This window comes from Camelus dromedarius, chromosome 8 (assembly GCF_036321535.1).
Source record: "Camelus dromedarius isolate mCamDro1 chromosome 8, mCamDro1.pat, whole genome shotgun sequence".
Taxonomy (NCBI): Eukaryota; Metazoa; Chordata; class Mammalia; order Artiodactyla; family Camelidae; genus Camelus; species Camelus dromedarius.
The window spans coordinates 34,362,442-34,389,175 of NC_087443.1; the positions used below are offsets into that span (position 1 = coordinate 34,362,442).

The following is a 26,734-nucleotide window of genomic DNA, read 5'->3' on the forward strand; positions in this document are numbered from 1 at the left end:
TTTCTTTTTCAGTTTATTTCTAATTAACTGGCCAACTTTTTACAATTCACCGAATACTGAATTCAAAGTTTTATTTTTCAAATTGGTTATGTAACAAAGTTACAAGCAAAGTAAATACGCATCCTATTTATGACAGTTTTAAGCCACCTAATTAAAAGCATTATATATTTAACATGGAAATGGACAAGAGTTATAAAAATTAGTCATCACAGTTATATCTTTCTTAACTATTGAGCAATCCTGTCCTCAAAGATAAATCTGACAATGAGAAGACATTTGAGAACAGAACTATTTTAATCATTCAAATAGCAAGCTCAGTATCTATTTCAAATTCTTTATTATATACATCATGGTTGCACAATTTTAGGCTGGTTAGATACAATTGGTTTTCAAAATTTCTTTGAATATTTTCTAGATTACTACATGCAAGTGACCATGAAAATATTTGGCATTTGTAAATTTTGAAACTCTTTTAACAGGCACTTACATGAAGGAAAACATTACCATTCACAGATATCCACATTGAAAATAGATGCTCCAGCACATGGTACATGGAACTCCTTGCCAGTTAAGAAGCTGGTTACTGACCACTTTTTCAAAGTGCCATAGTAGTAAAACAGGGTTAAAGAAATGTAACTTGGGTTACTTAGCTTACTCATAAAGTAAGATTAACTGACGAGACTTGCACTGAAGTGTATAAAAAATATTGGTACAAAAACCAATGAACCATAAGTGAAAGTAGTTTCCCATATCAGGCTTCGTTTTAGTTCCTACACCCGACATTTAGTGTATTTAAGATCAGCCCCCATGCATAGCATAAGAACAGATGACTGCAACCTTCTTTAGAGGCTTTGAACAAATTGTTAAAAATTTTTAAACAGAGTGGATGAAGAAGTTTAAATTTTTTTGAACTAGACAAAGTTCCAATTTAACAAATATGAAATTGTCCAGATCTGGATAACTACATGCTTCACTGGTTCTCCTGAGTTGCCCATCCTCAAATTTTCCCCTGAAAAGGGAAGAGAATATTTGTAAAGTCAAGAAAATTGTATCTGCGTATATGTGGTAAGGAGATTCCCTTAAATCAAAAAAGATTTTTTTCCATAAAAGTATTTATGGAAAAATTATACAGTTTCAACGAATCCTAAAATGCCAACATAAACAGTGTACCTGTTGTACAGCAGTAGCAAAATGGTTACTTTAATATGGCCAAAAAAAAAAAAAAAGCTACTATGACATGCCACATAATTCCTTAGGGAAAAAAAGTTAATATATCACAGAAGACTTCAAAGAGAAAAAAATTCAGGAAGCCATGGAATGGTAGACTCAGAAGCACCTACATTGAAACACTCTGTATGCATTTCTCAAACATATGTAAAAACATAAATACAGTTCTTAAAAATATTGAGATGCCATGTTTTAAATCTTTGTAGGATGTAAGGGCTACTCAGGTTTTCTAATTTTATTTGAACACAAAATAATTTTTTTGCATGTAGAGAATAAGAGGTAATCATTAGCATGAAAAAGGAGAGGAAAAGGATTTATCATCAACATTATGCAGAAAGAAAGCAAAATTACAAATACCAGCCCACTCACATGAAAATCTTTAATGTTTATGCTGCTGTATATCTGAGTGCTTATCATCCAATCAGTGTGCAGTAAAAAAACCAAAACAAAACAAAAACGGCAGTTTAAGAAAGTTCCAGTGTTTTAAAGAAAGCATTTTTTTAATGTATATACATGAAGAACATTTAGTTATATCATAAAATAAATTCAGCACTGTAAGATAAAGGAAGACTATTATAAATGGACTTTTGGCCTCCCCCAACCCTGCCACTTGCTGCAACCATCTTTAACCTGCCGAACTTAAATCTCAACGGATATAGGAGTTTTTTTTTGTTTGTTTGTTTCTCCAATTCAGTTCACATTTCAGGCTGCTCAGCAGATGCCTGTGATTCTGGCGATTCAAATCGCTGGTGGAAGTTTGTTCTCTGTTTTCTCAGTTTTTCAGGAGCTTTTCTCCATAAAATGATCTCCTAGTAAGACAAATGGCAAGACATCAACAAATTAATGTCCTCATGTTATCCCTTAAATTTTCACAAAATACTGCCACTTAAATTTTAATTATAAAAAAACTAACTTCTTCCCTACAAAAGCCCTCCTCTCTCCTGACTGACCCACTTTCTTCCAGTTCCAATCCTGGACTGCCCCTTCTGCCAACTCTGCACCCCCAACAGCACCATGTACACCACCACCCCACTAGCATGAATCCAATCTGGCATAAAGTTCTAACACCGTTTTAAAGAATTCCTAAAATCTGTCCTTTGGTTTGTGGTTCCACCACCCTTATCCAAATTCAAGCCCTTGTCACTTCAACCTTAGACACTAAAAGAGCTTCCTGGTAGATGGCTCTGCTTCCCTCGCCTGAAGCCCCTTTCTAATCCATCCTTCCTATCACTACATTAGTCTAAAGTGTTGCATGGATGGCTGTTCAATAGTTCTCAGTTCCTCCAGAATAAACTTCCAACCTTGGCATTCAAGGCCCTCCAAAACCTTTACCCAATTTAATCACTCCCTCCCCTACTTAGACCCCGGGACCCCACCAGCCAAACTGGGTTACTCTCTGCCTCCAAGGCACTTCAAATACACTTTCCCTACATCATCCCCTTTATATTCTATATTCTTCAAATCCCTATTCCTCTGCCTATCTAAGTCTTACCCTAACCAAAACATCCTGAGAGCTCTTCTCTTCTAAATTCCTAAAATTATTTACTTCGTAAAAGTCATGGCAGGCTGTTTTTTTGTTTGTTTGTTTGTTTGTTTGTTTTTAAAACCAACACAGCAGAATTTAAACATCCAAACGAATGCCCATGGGAAGCAATATACTTACTTGACAGGACCACAATATGTAATTGATTTGGAAATTATAAATTTCATATAATCTAATTTGAAGTTATAAATTATCTATGTATAATTATATAGTATTATGGCATCATTAGTGGAATGTTTTCTCTCTTCCAAATTACTGTCAAACTATTACTTAAGTTTTCTATTAATTAACTTATGTAATTTTTCTTTTTCCACATATTTTCAATGTGAGGACTTAAAGGACAGCATGTTTTAAAAAGGTAGTTTCTGTATCCTTCACAGTACTCAGCACAGAATAATTTCTAATTAGTTTTGAATACTCAACTGACATTTAAGTATTTATTTAATCTGATTCAGAATACGAAGACCATTCTAATCACAATTTTTATTCAAAATTCACCAAAGGCTTTTAATTCATTTTCAAATGAGAGCAAATTTTATGATAAACATTTCATATTAAAAATGTATTAGATTTGGGTCATCTCATGGAAACTTATAACAAGATTGTTTAATTAGGGAAAAATGGAAACCCTAAAATCCACCAAGTTGATGAAGTTATTAAAAGTGATAAAGGAAATCTTTATTTGTTGATAAATAAATGAAAGATATTCAAGACACCATTGAGTGAAAAAGCAAATCAAAGAACAACATGCATCGTATGATCTAAACACATGTACACAAATTTGTCTGGAAAATTAATCACAATGGTGATAAAATTTTTGTTAGCTTTTACTTCATTCTGTTTTTTATTGTCTGATTTTTTTTTAAACATACAGCAGGTATTGTTTTTATTTAAAAAAAAAGTTTCAAGAGAAAAATAAATGCTCTGCCAATTTATGGCACATTCTGGAGTCCTGCAGAATGACTGGGAAGAGATTGATCACAACACAGTTCCATTCAAGCCCACTTCTTCATCACACTTTCAGTGCTTTCACGTATACAGACCCCCCCCCAACCCCTTGCTCAGTACAATAAAGCTTAGAAAAGTGAGTGCTTTCCAGGTGTTTTTAGAACTGCCATAGAACAAAATACCAGGCTCGGTGGTACCATACCTGCTGCTTGAAGTACCTTCTGTCTTCCTCATCAACAAGGACTAGATTCAAAAAGTACCTTACTGAAAACTTTTTGTTCACATCTCTCATTGTTGGAGTTGGGTCATATCCTGCTAAAAACAGTCTTATTGGAATTGATTCACCTGAAAGAAAAGCAAATTCCATTTAACTCTAAAAGATGATTAAACCTAGCTACAGAACACCTAAAACTAAGCATTATAGAGAAGATACTAATGCTTCAGTTCCTCATGAGACAGCAGCATAACAAAAACTGTAGACCAGGGTAACCCTTGACACTACTGACATTTTGGGCCCAGTAATTCTTTGTCATGGGTAAGGTCTTATGCACACTATGAAGTTCAGAGCATTCATGGACTCTACCCAATAGATGCCAGTATCATTCCCCAAATATGACAACCAAAAATGTCTCCAGGCAGTTCTAAATGTCTTCGAGGAAGTGGGGGGTGGGCACAAATTTGCCCAAGATGAGAACCACTGCTCCAGAGCCAGAATGCCTCAATTCAAATCCCAACTCTAGCTAAGCCACTTACCATTCTGTTTCAAGTTCCTCATCTGTAAAATGAGGAACACCAATATCCATCTTGTAAAGAATTTGTAAGGACTATATGGACTAATACATATAAAAAGCTTAAAACAATGCCAGCAGTAAGTTCTGTTTTAGTACTTTTGTTTTTTTGTTTTCATGAAGTTTAATTCTAATTTCTAATCATGTGTATAAAATTCTTGAATATTTATTAACAATTCATCCAAAGCAACAAACATGTTCAGCGTGATGACATTCCTTCATTACCAAAAAGACTGTTATTCAGAGTCTCATGGCTTCTCTCTTCCTAAGGATAATTATTTGCATATTGTTTTGAATCTTTTTAATGTACTTTTCTTATGCATATATATTTCCTGAAAGATATACAACCCATAAAATTTTGTGGCTGCTGGAATTGTACAAAGTAATGTTGCACAACACAAGAGTACACATACATGGGTCTTGGAGTCATAAAGGCCTGGGCTCAGACTCTGACTCTGCAATGATTAGCCATTGAAGGAAACCAGAATATGTCACCAAAAATTATGCATCCTTGACATAAAAATTATTTTGAGCTGAAGGCAATTAAGCAGCAGCAAAAGCAGAAGAGTCTCCCCTGTTCTGCCTAACAGCAGAATATAAATTCTCCTTTTACTGGAGATAGCCTCTTTGCAGCCCTGGGATGGCACCAGAGCAATCTGCACACAAGCCTACTCCATTAGTTTCCTGCTACATATTTACCTTCCCATAGTTTGCCACCCTTGGAAGACTGAACTGCTTTCCTTTGTCCAATCATTTCTCTCCAAATTTATTGTTCTTTTGAAGATGCTACATAAGCTGAAATTCTGTCACTGCTTTGAGTTATTTTTCTAAGGTTTCTCCTGCGTGATGTGTACTGCATGCATTCATAAACTGATTTTCTCTTATTAATCTTTTTGTTAAAGAACTCCAGATGAAAATCTAAGATGGGCAGAGGTAAAGTCTCCCCTACACCATTGTCACCTTTAACAACTTTTTTAACCTCTACATCTCAGTTTCATCTATAAAATAAGATACCACTACCTAACTCAAAGGGTAGTAGGGAATTTTAGCACATCTGAAAATACAATGCCTCATCTACAGCTGGCACTCAATAAATGGTAGCTACTTTTTGAAGTAATGACAGAATAAGAAAAAGCCAAAAACATAAATTTAAAATGATAAATACTGGCTTCATTATCTCAGACACTGAAGATTCTCTAGTAAGGGAACTGCTTATTTTCTTGGGGGCTGTAAGAACTCCAAAGTTCCAAAGAAATTAATGCCCACCCATACTGCACATTATGTTTAGCACAAATCAAAAAGATTTCCAGAAATAAACTATTGTAACAGAAGACAATTAAAATATTACAAATTCAGAACTAGGGAGGAGATATATATATAAATGTCTCTTCTAAATTCTAAATTTAAACTGAGTAAAAACATTAAACCTTATTTCAAACTAGGAAGTACTAACACAGTCTTCTCAGTATTTATACAAAGATGATTCTAAAACCATCACTGTAAGAATAATTTTAAGAATTCACAAATACTTTCACACTGAATAAATACTTTCAAACTAAACTGCCATAACACTGCTATTTGCACTACCTGTAACACAAAAGAAGTAAATGAAAAGTGTATTACCTTTTACTGGTGCACCATCCATTATTTCATATTTAGCGATTGTTTCGGTTTCTGTTGTGGTACTGGGTCCTAGTACAATAATGTAAATGATTACCAATTTAAATATTGCTAGAATATAATTTCCAGCGTTATACCTTTCCCTGTTTTCTGACTACATTATTTTAGTACTAATTTATCTTCCCTCTTTGTGAAAATGTTGATCATTGTTTTCTATATCTTGATCTACACTTAACTTGCCACTCGACTGAATGTTTCACTCCCTTCTTCCCAAAGGTAATACAGTTGACTCCTGGAAAAACTACAGGGGCTGGAGCACTGAACTGTTCATGCAGAAGATTCTGTGTATAATTTATAGTCCATCCTCAGTATCCGCCATTCCTCTGTATCCCTGGATTCAGCCAACTGCAGATCAGGTAGTAGGGTAATATCTACTACTGAAAAAGATCTGCTATAAGTGGACCCATGCAGTTCAAACCCCATGTTGTTCAAGGATCAACTGTATACAGTTCAGAAATAATCTACTTCACAGACTTCCTTCTATCATTTCTAATACCTGCTAAAATAGAAACTAGTAATACACATCAGAATTAACCACTGACAAGCTAGTTTTCTCTGCAACACACAAACCGTCTTCACTTGGAGTTAGTTAACTTTAAAATAGATAAAACATCAAAGTGAATGACATATAATTCATTTAAGTAGTCAATGATATAAGTTTTAAAAGGACACCAAAATATATAGTAATGGTCCCAACATTGTAAAATAATGTACTATGCAACGACTAAAGTTTTTTCTGGATGATGAGTACAGATTATTTTTTTACTTAAAATTTTCTAGAACCAAATATAATTTTAATAACTAGAAAAAATGTTTAAATAACTTCTTTTTAAACAGCAAATGGGAACATGAAGCTTGGTTTTAATATCTTTAAATCTCTAACTTTTATTAGCAGATGAAAATGGAGATTAAGAAATCACAGATGTTTATAATTATGACTACCAATTAAAAATTCTTAAAAAGGTTTCCTAAAATAATTTTCAGCAGAAAGCCAGCAAAGTTAAAGGGAACAAACTAAATTTATATACTAATTTAAATTAAAAAGCAGTTATGAACCAATGAATGATTTGGGGGGGCAACTGGTCAGCTATCTGGAAAAAAGTAAAGTTGGAACTGTAGCTAATCTCTTACCTCAGGACACATTCCAAATGAATTAAAACTTTAAACAATATCCCCAGACTATAATGGATTACTTTAGTAGAATCAAGCACAGAAAATTATTTTTAGAACCTCAGTGTAAAACAGGCCTTTTTCTAACTGTGGCACAAAACCCAGAGTCCATAAAAATAAAAATTACAAATTTGACTTACATAAACATCAAGAACTTCTACATGGCAAAAACCACCGTAAGCAAGACAAAACTAGGGAAATTTCTGTTGCTCTTAATATGGAAAAAGAGATTGATTTCCCTAATATATGAAGAGTTTTCACATGTCACAAGGAAAAGACAAATAATCCAAAAGAGATGGGGAAATGATGGAAATGTTAGCTCTCTTGATTGTGGTAGTGGTTTCACTGGTGTATACATCTATCAAAATTCATCAAATTGTACTCTGAAATATGTGTAGTTTACTATACAGGAACCATACCACAATAAAGGTGTTTAAAATAAAATAAAATATTTGAGAATGTCTGTGGGATTTTGATTGGACTCACACTGAATTTATTGATTAATGTATAGAAAGTTGGCACATTTATTATAGTGGGTCTTCCTATACATGGTATAGTAGATTTCTTTCATTTAATGCCTACCAATGAAGTTTTATCATTTTCTTTTTTAAGGAAAAAAAAAAGAGATGGGGCAAAGGATATGGATAGGCAGTTTACAGAAAAATACAAACAGTTTTTGTACACATGAAAAGATGTTCACCCTCACTAAGAATGAGAAAAATAAATTAAAACTACAATGGGGAACTTTCCCCCTCTATGCATCAGATCAGCCAAAAGTTTTATTACAATTGTACTTATGAGAATACAAGGAAAACGAGGCACCCTCCTAAGTTCATTGCTGGTAGTAATGCAAATTGGTACAAACCATGAAGAAGACAAACTAATAATATGAACTGAAATTACAAATGAATATACTTTGGAAACAGCAATTTCACGTGTAAGATTATCTTGCACACACACCCACACATATGCAAAATGATGTTATTAACTGAAGCACTGTCTATGATAGCAAAAGACTAGAAACAACTTGTATGTCCAGCAACAGCCAGTACATCCATAGACTAGAATACTGTAAAAAAAAAAGAAGTGTTCTGCACATTGATATATAAAGACCTCTAAAGTATGTATTGTACGTAACCACTTAACTAAAAAAGGGGGGTGGTATAATATAGAGGTACTTGCAGGTACATGCATAAATACTTAGGATTTTAAAACATAAGTTTATCACCCATGAGTAGCTGGAGTACATAAATAGGACACTTTTTACTGTATAGTCTTTTACACTTTATTTTTAAACTATGAATTTATTACTTATTCAAAAATTAATTTTTAAAAAACATAAATGACTTGCTCACCGTCAGCAATATTAAGTATCAAAGTTAGTATCCACAGTGGACATATTTTGTTTAAACAATATTTTAAGATTTTAAAATTTCAACTAAAATAGGAATTTCATTTCAAATACTTTCAACTTACCAATTCCCGTGATCTCTTTTTTAATCAGTTGTAACTCCATATGTTGGATTTTTATTCTTACTAATAAGAAGTAAATTTTTCCAACAATCACATCCTTTAAATGATACCTTTAAGGAAAGAATATATGTCACTTACTATCAGCTTAAAAACAAACAGAATATGTCCTGAAAGACTTTATTAGATATCTTTAGGACAATAACTATTTAAGAATAATACCATTTTGACTATTCATATTATTTAATGTTCCTTTTTTCCAAAAAAGTATTCATCAGTTTACTATAAAAATAAGGAATCAAACTTTTACTTGATCATCAATTCATCTCAGAGGGAAGAATTAGTCTGATTAATTGTTGGTCCTTACTTAGAGGTTAACTTTGTTTCCAAAGAACTTAAGCATAGAAAATTAAGATTTTTATGCCTGAAATACTTATTTGGTGTATGAAGATTTTTTTTGATGTTAGTCTTTTTTTTCCCCCAGCTCTGTTTATGAAGATGTTTTTGAATATTAAAAACTCTACATAAGTGTTTAGTGTTAGTACAACTCCAGTGCAGTTAACAAATCACCTGACCACAGGGAGAGACTCATAGATTGAGTTTGTTGCTGTAATACCTAATAATCAAAGACCTTTCCTAGGGATCTTGGAATAATGTGGTAATAAACCTGAGAATTCTTATAATTCCCAGAGGGCTTTTTTAAAAAAAGTCTTCTCCCAGGTTTGGATCTCAAAAGAATATCCCAAGAGTTGATTAATGCAATTATGTTAGTCTGAAGGGAAGCTTCCAGTGACTAGTTTTAGGTCTTAAACTAATCATTTTCATCAACAGTATCATTTAAGACACTGGAAGCATGTGTATCACATTTGCAGTGATAGAAACTGGGGTGTGCCAACTAATAAAAATCATGTAGCAGAAAAGCACACAGGAAGGGGATAAAAGAGTAAACATCTATTTCTTAAACAAACTTTAATGAAAAAAATAAGGGAGGAAACCTATAAATTAAAAGAGACTTAAGAATCAAAAAACCAAATGCAATGTGTTTTTGATTTGAACAAATCTTGTTTGGATACTGAACAAACCATATGGGGAGAAAAACATTTATGACTCTATTAGGGAAATGTGAACACTGGCTGGATATGTGAGGATGTTAAGAAATTATTAATATTTTAAAATACAACAGTACTGTAGTTATATTAAAATGATACATAATTATTGATGAAATTATATGTCTGGAATTTGCTTCAATATAATATTTGGGGAATACGGAGGCTGAACACAGAATAAATGTGACCTTGTGTTGAATACAGAGCTGGGCAATGGATACATGAGGATTCACTACATTGTTTATATGCTTTGGTATATGTTTGATCTTTCCATAATAGAGTTTAAAAAAGCATTAATAAGTAAGAGCCCATTTCTGTAAGAATACAACATATATAAACATATATATCCCCTCCCAAGGAAAGATATACAAGAGGCTATTAATTAACAGTAGTTAAGTGATAAAAGTGAAAATATTTGATGTTTTTACTTCCTTTGACTTTTCTACATTGTCAATTTTTTCAGTAATAAAAATGTATTGCTTATGTTCAGAAAAAGAGCGTTTTTGTTTATTTTTAAAGAGATGACTGAGCTAAAGTGATGTCAAGCAAGTAAGATAAATCTTTACAGACATAAAAGGTTAGCTGCCTTCTGGGATGGTGAGATCCTCTATAAAAAAATGGTGAAGCAAAGACTTAGGAATAGAATATGAAAGATATCTGCACTGAGTAAGAAGCCAGACCAAGCTCCTAAAACTTCTTTCAGCTTAGAGAGTCTGCTGGTCTATTAACATCAGATTAATGTTGATTCTATCCTTACTTTGACTAATTTACAAAGACCTAAAAGCCTTATTTATCTCTCCCTTTCTTTCTTTCTGTCTGTCTTTTTTTTAATGGAGGTACTGGGGATTGAACTCAAGACCTCGTGCATGCTAAGCACACACTCTACTACACTCTACCCTCCCTGCTCCCCTAGCCTTATTTCTTAATTTCCCCTGAACGTTTATCTGTTTGCGAAAGGTACTTACTTTGATTTATTATATTCAAATTCTATATGTAGACAATCTTCAATGCCCACTTCCATCTTAATAGAGTTGTTAACATCAGGATAGGTAGCAAGCTGGTGAACAATAAGATCATATTCTTTTACCAAGTCTGTCAGTCTTCTCACTATTGTCACTTTAAGAAAATACCTATAAAGTTAATGAAGAGGACAAGTTAAATCTCCTATAATATATTCCAGTGTTTTAAATAAGCAAACATTAACTGCAGATCTGCCTTCTCCTTTTTGGAACTCTTTGGGATCAACTTACTTTGTTTACTTAATGAAGGAGTTTTAATTTAAATAAATGCCCCCACCATGAAAAAAATACAAAGTTCAATTGTAAGAATAGTGTACGTACTTTTTAGATTCATTTGGAGTACTACCATCAAGCCTACTTGAGGAAATCTCTCTAGATCACTTCTTAACCATATACCCTGAGATTCGTTGAGAAACTAATGTATTTAGAATGTAATTCCATTTACATGATAAATGAAGTACCTAAGAAATGAATCATACAAGGGAAGTGTTATGACTAATGTGTCTCATAATGGGGTCCTCTAAATCTCCATAATGATAGAAGGCTCTTATTACTTCAGATCAGCACTAGCCAGAAAAAACAAAATACTGACAGAATTTTAAAAACCTTAAGTCTTCCAGTCCAAAATTATAATTAGAAGTTCCTATAACACATTCAATACTAGTCATTACTTTCTGGTTTTGATTCTGTCTACAGCTTCTGATACACATTCATACCTTAAACGGACATTGGCACCGATGTAAGATTCATATGGCTTTTCAACTTGCATAAATTCAAAGTCATAACTTCTGCTTTGAGTCAGTTCTCCAGGTAAGGCTAGTTCTTTCACTAGGTTTACGAACTCATGAGTATTACTCTTGTCATTGAAAAGTTCTAAGAAAGTTTAAAAAGCAAAAAGACCAATTATATTTAATATCCATTTCATTAAAATCCAAACTTCTGCCTCCAAAGCAAATAATTTTTACCTAAAGAATTAGTTTGATTTGTCTCTACTTTAAATATTAGAGCTATGATCTGAATTCCATATCCTTCTTACTATCATGCTCCACCTAGGCATAAAAAAAATTCAAGCAGCATAGCACAATGAAAATTTCAAATATAAAAGAATGCATTCCTTTAATGTAGTTAAGATTTGCCCAATATGAAGCTGTTTTTAACAGACACATTTCCAGCAATTATTTGAACTTCCTCCCTTCAAGGCAAAAAATGTTTTGTTTTGTTTTGCTTCAGTTAAGCAAATATATTACCTTAATAAAACTATAATATAATACAAAAGACTAAAATCAACTATCAGTTAATTACTATAATTTGCCCCTCAATTATAATCTCATCCAAAATAGATATGTAAATATCCACCCATTCCAATTCTGATACTTTAAAAATGTACAGTGACACTAAGAAAGCTAGATTTAATACCTAGCTATGTATACAGTATTATAAACACCTATCTTATTTTCTCTTTTCTGAATCTGTAATACCAAAGATTTATACAGTTTAATTCCTGCTAAATCAGGAATGTCTCTGAAATATATGTATGGAAATGTATACAAGTTGACCTAAGTCAAGAAGGAATTACACCTTTCCTTTTCACATAGAAATTTCTATTGACAGGTGGTTCTGGCTACAGGCACACACTAAGTTAGGAAGACAAATGGCACGGATAATTAGAAAGTGAAGGATGAAGGTGACACTGCTACTTGTGAACAAAGCTGGTGAAAATGTAGGCAGATGGAAATTTCAGTGAGTCAACTAATCTACTTGAATTATTTTACAATGCTGGTAGCTTATATAACTCTTCATTTTCAGTAATTAATCACAAATAAAGGCAGGATGAGTCAAATATCATTTAATATAATCAAAAGAAACATGGCTTAATGTTTATAAAATAAATCCTCTTTTATTGGGCAAATCAATTCCTTCCTTCCATAAAGCTAAGCTCTAATTCAATTATTTAAGTGCCAAATCAAACTCTTCAAACTCAGTTATCAAAGAAAAAAAGAAGTAATACTATTTTAAAACTCACCAATTTGACCTACAAATTCAATTCTAATTCCTTGGTGCTCTAGCCTCTTTCCAGGTTGCTTAAAGGCTAGGTTTACCTGTCAAAACATGAAATTGTAAGATATGTTAACAATCCTTTGAGTGGGCCTACTAACAGATTCCTTCCAAGTGAATGCACTATATAAATATTTCAGGTATTCATTTCCAAAGTTTGAAACATCGATATACACCTAGATCATGATGACTTTATAGCACCAGAGAAGGTAAAACTTACTCATGTACAATCCCTAACAAACTCTTTACTTATGTGTACACTTAAAGCATCTGCTTTGTTAGGAAGGAATCCTTTATAGCTGGAGAACTATAAAGAATCAATAAAGGGAAGACTTTTAACTATTCAAATGTGTTTCTGATCAAATAGTTAAACAATTCTACAATAGCATTGTAATGTAAGGTAATCACTAATTCCAAGAACTGACCTAAAGATCACTTTCAGCTTTTTATAACCAATATATTGTTATAATTCTTGATCTTAATAGCAATGCTTATTGCCCTGCATCTGCTAAAAACAGAATGTCTAAAGATTTAAATTTTGAGTATGATTTATCTTACATACTTTTGAAGTAAAATATATAACCTAAGATCACGAAACTCGTATCTGCCAAATGTAAATCTTAATTTCATATAGTTTTTTTTTTATTTGGGGGGGCAGGAGGTAATTAGGTTTATTTATTTATTTTTAGAGGAGGTACTGGGGATTGAACTCAAGATCGTGTGCATGCTAAGCATGTGCTCTACCGCTGATCTATACCCTCCCCCTCTCATAGTTTTAACCTGACAAAATACCTATCAAAAATAAAATTCCACACATTTAAGGATTAGCTAAAATACAAAAAAAGCATTCTTCTAGGTTTATTCTTTACCAAAAAAAACATTGGTAACATGACTCTTAAAAGATTTGTTTCCAAACAATGCTTCTCAAAAGATAACAGAAATCAAGGACCAATAAAAAGAGGTCCAGTTACTTCTATTTGTAAACTACATACATTAAAATATTCATGCTTCTATATCTTCCATATTTATAATCAGGATGAATTAGTTACTTGCCTTCCAAATTAATATATCAGAAAAAGAAGTAAATAATTAAATTATGGTATATCATACGATGGAATATTATTAAAGTATAAAAATAATAAGGTCAAAGAATTTTTAATGATGTGGGAAGATGTGCATGATATGTTACATGAAGGAAGCATGGTCAAATTGTAAGTATAATGCCAGTTATATTTTTTAGAACTACAGAAAAGAAAAATTCTTAACAGGAGTTACTTCTGGAATGTTTGATTATGGATAATTTTATTTCCTTCTTTGTAGTTTCCAAGTTTGGGGGTTTTTGTTTTTAACAGTAGGCAAATAATACTTTTAAAGTCAGAAAAGTACTTACTTTAAGGGGAAAAAATAGTACTTAGGCTTCATATACACTAACAAGTTAAATTTTAGGTTCAAGCCACAAATAAAACAAGCATAACTCCCAGCTGTTTTCATAAGCCAGGCAGTAATTAGAGCTATTCTCTAATTTGTACTAATAAAGCACAAAGAAAAAAAGTATACTTTAAGAAATGTCTATTTGCCAGGGGGGTAAGGTGAGAGTGAAGGGATAAACTAGGAGCCCAGGATTTGCAGATACTAACTACTTTATGTAAAATAGACAAACAAGCTATACTGTATAGCATGGGGAACTATAGTCAGTATCTTATAGTAACCTATAATGAAAAAGAATATCAAAACAAATATATGTATGTACATGTATGACTGAAACATTATGCTGTACACCAGAAATTGACACAACATTGTAAACTGGCTATACTTCAGTATGTCTTATCTGTCAACAGTTTTTGAGAACTGTCTTTGTTTGAACATGACTGTGTCTGACATTTTAAAAATTTATAGTTCTTCAAAAACCACTTTGAAACCATACTATTAAAGGTAGAAATGCAAAGTTATTCCATTTTCCCCACCAAACCTCCTAAACATTGAAATTTTCCTTGATCTCCCACTGCTATTAAAATATAACTGCTTTTAAGCCTAATGCAAGCTATTCCGGAATCTGAAGGATCCCAGAATTGGAAAGCATAATTAAGCATCTGGCTTAAAAGCCATTCTGCAAAGGCGCACTGAAAAGTATATGAAACTATGACAGTGAACTGAGTTACAGAATTTTAACACCAACTCAGTTATCCTTTTTAACTTTTATTATAATTTTAAACTACAGAAAAATTGCAAGAACCGCACAAGGAAATCCCACATTACCTTTACTCAGATTCATCATATATTTATATTCTGTCCCATATGGTTTATCATCCATCTATATACACATGTGCATGCATACATACACACTTTTTTTCCCACAACTGAGAATAAGTCAGAGACATCATGTCCCTCTACCCCTGAACATGTCATGTGTACCTCCCAAGAAAATGGACTTTCTCTTGCATAATCACAGTGCAATTACCAAAACCAGGAAAAGTTAACATTTCACAGTCTATATTCAAATTCTATCAATTGTCTCAGTAATGTACTTGATATTCTTTTCTTCCTTCCTGTCTAGGCTTCAATCCAGGATCACACATGACATATAGTTATGTCTCTTTAGCCTCTTTAATCTAGAACATTTCTCAGTCATTGCCTTTCTCGATCTTGTTTTTTAAACGAATACAGGTCAGTTACTTTGTAGAATGTACCTCAATTTGGTGGGTTTTGTTTTTTTTTTTGATGTTTTATCACAATGAGACTCAGCTTATGCATTTTTGGCAAGGACACCTGAGAACTGAAATTGTGTATTCAACCTATCTTATTAGGAAGCACATGATGCCAGTCTGTTCCAATATTGGTGATGTTAACTTTGATCACCGGGTCCAAGTGATTCACCAGGTTTCTCCGCTTGAAAGTTACTCTCTTTCCCATTGCTACTAAGTTTGAGAAACTTGAGACTATGTAAAAACGTTTGAAAAGCCATGAAAACAGAATGTAGGGAAACAATCTATATATAAAAATATTCACTGCTCTAACAAGCCAATCTCAAAGTTCATTCTTCTGCATGTAATATTCTACAGGTGTTTCAAATAATACTGTCTTCATGATCTATTTAACAAGTGAAATTCATCTACACTGTGTTTAAGACAAACATGTATCACTGTACTATATGCCAGTTATAGGGTCATTTACAGTGAGGCACCAAGATATCTGTACATTATTGTGCTGGGTATTGTGGTTACACCAGATAAGTTTCCAACTGCTGCCAGAAAAACATGGTGCATATTCATATTAATGAAAGATACTACAATAATATTCCCTGCTTAAAGAAGTAAACTATAAACTCTTATAATCTCAGACTAAACATGTGCCTTTGTTCACTTTTGCAACAAGGAACAGATGCAGAGTTCACTATGGGTGGCCTAGCACTAGGGTACCACTACTTCAAGACAATTTACTAATCACTGACCAATCTACAAGAATGTCTTGGTTAAGGAATTATAACTTATGAATCCCTCCAAAAACCATCCCCAAATAAATCAGATTTTTCATGATCAAAACAACAACAAACACTTCAATAATTAAACACACAATCAGTAAGACTCAAAATTTCTCAGATATTCATGAAGTATAAAAAATTTAGAGTGCTAAGCATGCGCTCTACCACTGAGCTATACCCTCCCTCCTTTTTTGTTGAGTTTTAAAGAATTCTTTGTACATTTTAGGAAATAATCCTTTTTTTATCAGATGTGTCTTTTACAGGCACCTCACCAAAGAAAATACACATTTGGCAAATAAACATATGTTCAACACCATATTATTAGGGAACTGGAAATTAATGAGGTAACACAACACAACTATTAGAATGGACAAAATCCAGAACACTGACACCACCAAATGCTAGCAAGAATGTGGTGCAACAGGAACTCATTCATTGATGGTAGAAATGCAAAATGGTAGTGCTTCTCTGGAAGATGGTTTGGCAGTTTCTTACAGAGCTAAAGACAGGCTTATCATATAATTCAGCAAGTGCATTCCTAGGTATTCATCCAAAGGAGCTGAAAAATTGTGTCCATAAAAAAACCTGCACACAGATGTTTATAGCAGCTTTTTTCATAACTGCCAAAACTTAGAAGCAACCAAGATGTTCTGCAGTAGGTGAATGAATAAATAATATATGGTATATCCAGACAACAGAATATTATCCAGCATTAAAAAGAAATGAGCTATCAAGCCATGAAAAGACATGGAGGAAACTTAAATGCATACTACTGAGTAAAAAAAGCCAATCTGAAAAGGCTGTATACATATTGTATGATTCTAACTATATGACATCCTGGAAAAGGTAAAACTATGGATATAAGAAAAAGATTCATGGTTTAGGGGGCAGTGGGGATATGAACACACACTGTAAGAGGATTTTTAGGGCAATGAAAATACCCTGTATGATACTATGTTGAATATGTGTCATTATGTATTTGTCCAAACCCACAGAATATACATCACAAGTGAACCCTCAGAGGAACTATGGACTTTGTGTGATTACAATGTGTTAATATTAAGTTCATCCTGGGTCAAAAAATGTACCATTCTGAGGACTGATGCTGATAATGTGAAATCTCTGCACTGCCCTCTCAATTTCCTTGTAAATCTAAAATGACTCTGGAAAAAAAAAAGTCTTAAAAAAATCTGGAAAAAAAAAAAAAGTCTGCATACAGAGCTCAAATGCCAGGAATATTCTTGCTTTGGGTGGGATGTCAGCTCTCCCAGATCTCTAAGATTATATATAATATATGAAGGATTTTTATGCAGAGACTCCTACAATACAAAGACAAGTCTGGAAACCAATGATTCAGTCCAACCTCCTCAACTTACAGGTGAGATCCAGAAAATTCAATGACTGCCCGGAGTTACCTACCAAGACACTGATGAAGTCCAAGGCTAGATCTTCCAACTCTAACCCAATGATCTTTTTATTATACTCAGACACTTCAGAAAGCCTACGCTGATACGGTTAAGACTTGTTCTTGGAGACCCATCCTGGGTCACAAATGACCACTGCTTGTTTTCTTCTGTTTCTTTCAATTTTTCTTTTCAAAATGCTCATAAATCACCTATTTAAAGACCTGTTCTAGAGGTATGCCAGAAGTCAAAATTAACAATAGTTACAACGGTTGCAAAAAAGCAAAAACTAGACACTGTGTACCTCCTGATGAAAAAATACACCACCACCTATATTCTTGCCAAAAGAATCAAACTTGAGTCTAATCAAGCCTCTGGATCCAGCTGCCAACTTACAGGCAATAACTGTATCATGAGTTTGCAATCACAGAGAACTTTACAGTTCAACGGCCCAGGCTCTTCAACAGATAAATTATAAGGAAAACAAAAGCATAAAGAAACTTGAAATTAAAAGAGAGTTAAAAGCTCTATCGATTTTTTTTTAAGGAGCAGACTAAACAATTAAGAAACACAAGGAACTTTATTATTATAAAAGTCAACAGAGTGGTTACATTTGAGAGGAAGGGGTTGTGATTAGGATGGGACATATGGGGTGGCTGGCAAAGCTCTCCTTCTTGACTTGAATGGTGATTACAAGAAAATATTCCCTATAATTATTTTTGTTTTGTGTGGTTTTCAATGTGTGTTTTATTTTATAATAAAAAGGTTAAAAATGAAAAAAATCTCAGATCACCAAACAATCAGATTCCAGATACAATATCTTTTGGGCAACATAAAATATTTACCTGTAAGAGATTTGTCTTTTTTAAAATGTACTCTATAGTTATTGATTAGGTCTACATACAATCTCTAGCAATTCAAAAAATATAATCTGAATGCCAGCTTCACAGTAAGGTAGCTTTAATTCCTTAAACATTCCCCTCTTCCTTTATTTAGCCCATGAATATTAGCCATGAACTCCTAACTGGCCCAGATGACATAAAAGTACTTCAAACTAGACAGGTAATGTTCCCTACTGGACTTAAAAACAGTAAATAAACAAATCAAATATGTATTTAGTGAGAGTCTACTATGTAAGCAACACTATGATGTATTTTAGAGAATACAGAAGCACACTCAGATCCCCTGATCTTAAAAAGCTTATAACCTGGCAGGAAAGATATTTACTTACTTGTCATATCTATAAGTATTTGAGATGTTAGCAGGTTCAGTCTGGTATCTCTAACCCTTCAACCCTACCATATTAACAAGTCTTCTTTTCCATAGATCATACACTACTTCCTCTACTTTTCTTTCATTTGACATGTTCCATCCTTTTAATGATGTTGTCTGCTCCCTTTCAGGCCTCTTCTCTTTCTCCCCATCGTTTTAAAGGAGGAGTATCAGGAGAGTAAAGTGGAAAAGCAAAAAATGTATTTTGGATATAATAATAAGACAGTAATAAGTAATTTGACAAAGGACCAGAACAGATAATGCAGTAAAATGGCTAATAAACCTAAGTTCAACTATCTAGTCACCAAAGAAATGCTATCAAAGAATAGTATCATTTTTGCCTATCTAAATAGCAAAGATTAAAAAGTGATCATCGTCAGTGCTACGCTGGGTGAAACAAGACATTAAGTGAACACAGGATCTAATGCAAATATTCCAGATTAATACGTATTGATACCCTTCAAATATTCATATCTTTTGGTCCAGCAATTCACTTCCAGGAATTCATTCTAAGGAAATAATCTTATCCTACAAAAATATGGAGAAAAATTTATGTACATATATGTCTGTATTACTAAAGATATGGTGACATACTATAAGTAGTCTGAAAATAGAAACTACTTAAATATCTAATAATAAGGAAAAGGTATGTTTAATATATTACATACATGTAATATTATATATTACATTTAATATATTACAGTAACCAGTGCAGAGACTAAGAGAAAACACACTCAAACTTTAACAGTGACTAATTTCCATAGGATGGTACTATAGATAATTATTTTATTTCTCAAACTGTCTATCATGTGTATATACTACCTTAAGCAGAGGAGAAAAACGCTAATATTTTATATTTAAAAAATTATTTCAAATGTTTTCTGGTTTGATTTTGTCTATGATATTACCATTCTTCAGTATCACAGACTAATGAGTACTAACAATATTCCATAAGGTATAATTATCTTATACATCACTTGATGTGTAAGAAAAAGGGGTAAAAGTTATACCTTATAGAAGGTATCATAAATGTATCTGAGCATGCATAAACACATTCCAAATGTTCTTAAGTCCACCACAGTGTACCAAGAAATGAGATCAACAGACACAATGACAGCAGCAGAGAGATAAGCTACAAAGAATGGGAAAGAAGCTCTTAGAAAGGTATACTAGAGAATTCTTCCCAATCTCTGTAACTCAACTTTATGTTAAAGGAGAAACAAACTTTGAGTAGATTATAGCCCACTGTAGGAACTGTCCAAAGCTAATAGAGGCACATAGTCACAAACACACAAAATTTTGCATGCAATTTACTCTCTGCCCCTGTAATCCTTTCAACTTAAGAATGTTTCCTGTAAATGTTCTAACAAATCAAGGATTTTAGCTGAACTTCTGATAAAATTTCCATCTCTAATAAAATCATTCAAATTTAGAAACAGCACAAACCACTTTCATGACTAATTCTAATATCCTACAACTAGGTAATTCTCCATAAAAAATATTTACCTTTCCTGAAACAGATTCTCCATCATAGAAAAGATAGTGTTTTTCTACTTTGCCATCTTCAGTTTTCATTTCCGCCATTTTCCTGGTTTCCCCATCATTAAGGACAACATCGATCTCACAAATGGGACCAAAAAAGCCTCCAAGAAAACTCTGAAATAAAAGGACAATGCTCATAATTATGTTTTTTCAGTCACTACATTTTGTAGTTCGAATTTAATTACCTATGACCTATAGTTAATCTATGAATTCACAAGAAAGTAAGAACTTACAACAAATACCACATCAAAATTAAACAAATTTAGTACAATACACATATAGTTAATACTGTGCCATACACTTGAAAATTCATTGAGGATAAATTCATGTAACATGTTTTTTACCATGATTTTTAAAAAGACATAAAATATTAAAAGAAATTTAAACATGCTGTAATTTCAATAGTTTCCATAGGTAACCACTATAAATAATCAAATACTAACACACACCAGAAATCTAAAAAATTAAGTCTTAACATCTGGATTTGAAAAGTTACCTCAGTGGGGAAGGTATAGCTCAGTGGTAGAGTGCGTGCTTACCATGCAAGAGGTCCTGGGTTCAACCCTAGTACCTCCATTTTTTTAAAAATTTATCGTTAGTTATACTGCTATGAGGTTCTTTCATTACAGCAGAATTCATACAATCCAAATTACTCATACAAATCCAAATGAATTATTACAATGTACTACTTACTGTAAAATCTATTGCTATATAGTTATGAATAGGAATGTGTTACATTGCACAAGTCCTTGGAATAAAACTGGCTCTAATGGAGGAGACAGACTAAACTTCTGTGAATTTTTCCAAAGAAAATGTGTAAGCCTTGTTCTGTAAATCCTGAATATGGATTATCAATTGCTCATGAATGCTAAAACACATTAGTTGGAAATAATACAAAATCCATTAACTATTCCAACATCAGATATAACTGTGGATTATTTTTGCCACTAATGAAAGCTAGTCTTCTAGTCTTTTTTAAAGTTTATGTAGAGAATGGTCTCCTTATCCTGTCATCCTACAATCCTTATTTTGCTATACAGAACTATCAGAGTGATCTCTTAAAAACATAAATCTCATCATATCATGCTCTGTTTAAATCCTCTAATGGGCTGGTGAGAGTGTAAGGTGGAACAACTACTTTAGAAAATAGTTAGCATTACCTGGTAAAGCTAAAGATATACATATCCCATGACCCAGCAATTACACCCCTAGGTATCTACCCTAAACAGAAACTTATATGCATAAACTAGGAGACAAACATAAAAACGTTCATAACATAATATAACAGAGCCAAATAGGAAATAATCCAATTATCAACAAGAGAATGGTTACATAAATTTTAGTCAATATTCATATAGAGGGCAATGGAATGAGTTACAACTACAGAAAAAAAGGATGAATTTCACACACATGTTGAGTGAGAGGCCAGACACAAAAATACACACTGTATTATTCCATTTATTAAAAAATCAAAAATGTGTAGTGTCCATTATAGTAGTATTAGAAGTCAGGAAGTGGTTGGAAGAAAGCACAAAGGGAATTTCTGGGATGCTAGTCATGTTCTGTTTGTTTTTATCTGAGTGCTTGATACACAGGTATGTTCACTTTGTGGAAATTCATCAAGCTGTACACTTACCTATGCACTTTTCTATAGCTAACATTTACTTCAATGAAATGTTATTTTAAACACACACACACTCTACTCCAAAACATGCCCTACACATATCTGGCTCTATTCATCTCTCCAAATACAATGGCCTCAAACGATTCAAGTTCATTAAATCTGCCAGTCTCCTTGCCCTAAACCAAGTATCCTTAACCAAACTAATTCATCCTTTGAGTCTCAATTTGACTCATCTCCATCCAGAGGCCTTCCCTAACTTTCTAATCAAAACTGAATTCTCCAAATTTAGGTCTCAATGCTATGTAGTTTTACTTCATCATTTATTATAATTTGTGTATTTATTTAGCGCCTGACTCCCCAAATGAACTGTAAACTCCATGAGGACAACACTGCTCAAACCAAAGACTCCTTGCTCAACTAAACTCCTTGCTCAACACTGAAGACATAGTGGCCAGGGGCAGTATGTGGCATTACCTGTTGAATGTTAAATTAATTAAATTAAGTTAAATTAATCTTGAGTTTATGATAATAAAAAATAAATGAATATACAAAAGAAATGAGCTTAAAATTTGGCATGTTTGGTAAGACTAGCCTTCTCCTAGGAAGTTAGCATTGGTGCAGTAGCAAAGTCTAGAGCAAGGAATTTGCATTTTCCTAAATTCTGAGCTTGCTTCTTTGTTTTTATTAATCCTTTACTAACAAAAGGATTCTAATTTCAAGAAATCAACTAAAGAATCGCCAGATTAGTATTTCTGACGTATTCCAAAGACACAAACAGCAAATTTTCCTTTTGACAAGATTTAATCTTTCCTGGCAATATTACAAATAACAAACTCAGTTTTAATCAGAAAACTATTCTGAACTTAGAACAAAGAACATCCCAGATGGCACAAAGAACGGCACATGGATTTCCTTCCTAGTTAGCTTTCATACCTCTAGTTTTAAACTCAAAACTTGCTCAAAACGGTATACTTTCTCCTAAGGGCTACAAATATGAGAATATATAGCAGCTCAAAATTAGTCAACTGATATTTACTAATTATCAACTATGTGCAAAACACTGAGCCAGCAAAGGATGGAGTGGGGGGCCTGCTGTGGGAGGAGCAATTTATGAAAGGGTAGAAGATGGCAGTTTCAAAATTTGAATTATAAAATAGAAGCAGGAAAATAAAATTTAATTTTCTCAATCCCCCTTACTACTTCCCAGAGCTGCTTCCAGGAAAAAATGAGATGTGAAAACTGTAAAAATTATTTCACAGATAAAAGAAAATACTATGGTAGCTTCTTTCCACATACATATACCTAACACATAGAGCTGAACTTGGGATTTGAAAGCTGGTATTACAAGATCAAATAATCAAAAATAACAAAATCAAAATTGCCACTAGTTAAAATGGTATAAAACAGACTTAAGAATCACATAAAACTTCACAATTAACTAACAACGTAACTGTAATTAAACAGTAAGTGTAATTTTGACACCATATGTAAAAATTAGAAATTCCTAGGCATTAAAAATAAGTAAAAACCATGTTATTCTCTATTATTTTCTGTATTTATGATGTATTTCATAACTAAAAATTAAGAGTAGACTTACTTTTCCACACAATCAAAACACTGAGATTGGGAGAGATCAGAAGGTATGAAAAAAAAAAAACCCTAGTATAGCACACACAGAAGAATAAAATGTTGAATAATAAACTACAGCACTTTGACAAGGTTAAGTTAATGACGCCATAAGAATTTAACATTGGGTTAACATCCAGTTTTTAATGTGTCCGCTAGGACACATCAAAAATTAACTAGTTTTATTAAAAGCCTCCAGAAAACTGAGGATGTCTCACATTTAACAGTAGATAACAGATAGCAAAGTAGATAACAGAGAGCAAAATATCTGAGGAAAAACATCTATTTTGTTTTTTTTCTAAAAGATTCTCTACCCAAAATCTTGCTTCTAAAGTTTTATTTCAAGATACGCATCTTCTATTTCAAACAAAAAGTCACAAAATTAAAATCTTTTATTAATTATTCACAATCAAATTATACTTCCCCTGATTTATAAAGAGGGGGAAAAATATAGAATTGTCAGAATGGTGAAGACTAGAAAAAGAAAAAAGAATAAAAACTGCAAAAAGGGTTAGGATACATTAACAGACTTTTGCTGAAATTACAGAAGGCTGTTTGAGATCCTTTAAGAGAAAGACTACCAAATTCTTATGGAAAAGATATTTTCAAGTAAGCATTTAGAATATGGGATTTTCAGAAGAAATACTAGACAGTATTAGGCAATAAACAGGTTAAAATTTTTAGGTAGCCTTTAAATAACTAGAGAGTAATATATATGACTATTAAAATACCGTAGCAATTGTTTTTAGTTTCTAATAGTGGCCTATACCTCATATCACTGACTATAGGTTAATTTAAGATTTTTCAGTTTGTAAACCTAACATTTAGCATTACCATCTAGCAAAATTACTTGTGGATATGTTAAAAGACACTTTTAAGCTTTCACTGAAGAAATTTCACTGCATCCTGTGGAAGTAAAGAAATGCAACTCAAGGTGAGACGGAAGACAGGCTTTCAAAATTTATTCACTTAGCCCATACACAGCAATGAAACAGCAAATTTTCATACATAATTATTACACTTGTGTCCATTTCAGTGTTATAAAGCTTTACAATTTTGTTTGACGAGTAACTGGAAAATAAAAATTGCTCTTGAACATAATTCAAAAGCTTATTATAAGTACTAATTTTAAATGTAAGCAAAAAATAGGAGGGCCTTTTAAGTTTTCTTTGCAAATTATATTCAATTAAAGAAGGCTTCCTAGCCTGACTAGGCAAGATTCCCCCAATACTTCCTTCTTATCACAACTGTAATTAATTGTTCCACGTTAAACAAACAATTACACAAATGTTTATCTCCCTCTGGACTGCAAACTACAAGAGAGAGCAAGGTCTGTTTCAGCCTTGCTCAGGGCCCGTGGATGCACCTAAGTAATTATTTGAATGAAAGAAAAAAGGCTCCAAATTTAAGAATGAACATGTCTGTCCTCGCTTTTTTTTAAATTAAAACAACTCGATTTCTGACTTTAAAATTTATTTATTCAAAGTAATTAAAAAAAAAACAACAATCTAGCTTGGTCTTTAAGGCAAAAGTCTCGAGCAGTTTACTGAACCGGGTGAGCTTTGGGAAGGCAGGCGCTATAAGAAGAGCACACAGTAGGCACTCAACATACGCTTGCCAATAAATGAATATTACCATAAAATGAGCCAGATGAGATCCAATCTAGAGAAGACTGTCAACACAAGTTAAACGCCATCGTGCCCACGCTTGTGCTTCCCACTAACTGCGGTGAGAGTACTCTGATTTCCCTCCCTCCTCCGCTTCCTAGGCCATTTCAACATCCGAAAACAGTGTTTCCAGAAATGGCTTGATGAAGGAAATGAGAGCCAATGCTTAAGCCAGCGGGCACGAAACTAGTGTCTTTTGAATCAAAAACGTCCTCCCCTCCAACGTCCTTTTCTTTTTCTCTCCCACTCTACAAGTGTCAACATCAAGGCTGAACTGGGGTCAGTAAATCGCAGAACGTCCCCCCATGCAGTTTAAAAAAAAAAACCATGGAGTTTATCAAGTTTATGACACACTGGAAGAGAGGGATCAAATCCCCCGGAGTCCGGAACTGAGGGACTCTCGGGTCACCCCACCTGAAAAGAGAGGCTGCCCGGGAAGCGCAGAGAGACTGGCTACCTTGGAAGGGGAGGCGGCGGCGGGCCCCCGCAAAGGCGGGGTTCGAGTACCCAGCCAGGGCCCCCACAGCCGGTCGAGGAACGCGGGCAGAGGCTCCGACATGGCCAGAAGAATGCACCACTACCCGCAGGTGCTCGGGCCTCGCCAAGACCGGGAAGAGGCGGCGAAGCCCGGTTCTTCCCCGACCCAGCGACGGCCACACAGGCCTAACCCGGCTCCCCGCCCTGCCCGCCTGTTCCCTCCTGCCGCTCCCCGCAGCCCCTCCTGCGACACCGGGCCCGCAGTTGGTCGTCCCGCCGCGCGCTCCGGGGCGAGGACTGGAGACGAGCGCGCGGATCGTCGCTCACTCACCATTGTCAGCGCTGCCACCACCGCCGCCGCCGCGTCCCCCCTACTTCACTCCTCTTCCCTCTGGAGAACTCCCAGCGCCGGCTCCCTCCGCCCCAGCGCCCCGTCACGTGACCTCGGGAGCCTGGCCGCACGTGACCCCTCCCTTCCCTTCTTCCCCCTCCCTACACAGGCCCCGCTCCGGGCCTCTCGCCCCGCCCTGCAGGCCAGCCTGGCCATCCGAGGAGAGGCCGTTTGGAGGCGGGGCCTTTGCTCCACCCTATAGCGGAGGGGGCGGGGTCACTGAGAGAGCGTCAAGTGGGAGGGGCAAG

General features: G+C 34.1%; 1 protein-coding gene across 1 annotated transcript; it reads right to left on the bottom strand.

Moving 5' to 3' along the window:
* On the bottom strand, nucleotides 1-26,584 carry VPS26A (VPS26 retromer complex component A). Its single transcript, XM_031461169.2, has 9 exons — nucleotides 26,427-26,584; nucleotides 20,666-20,815; nucleotides 12,975-13,050; nucleotides 11,668-11,824; nucleotides 10,898-11,062; nucleotides 8,833-8,939; nucleotides 6,130-6,198; nucleotides 3,921-4,063; nucleotides 1-2,036 (listed from the first exon to the last, which is right to left on the bottom strand). The coding sequence occupies exons 1-9, from the start codon at nucleotides 26,427-26,429 to the stop codon at nucleotides 1,923-1,925; spliced, it is 984 nt and encodes a 327-aa protein (XP_031317029.1). The 5' UTR covers nucleotides 26,430-26,584; the 3' UTR covers nucleotides 1-1,922.
* Between the last annotated feature and the right edge of the window lie 150 nt (nucleotides 26,585-26,734).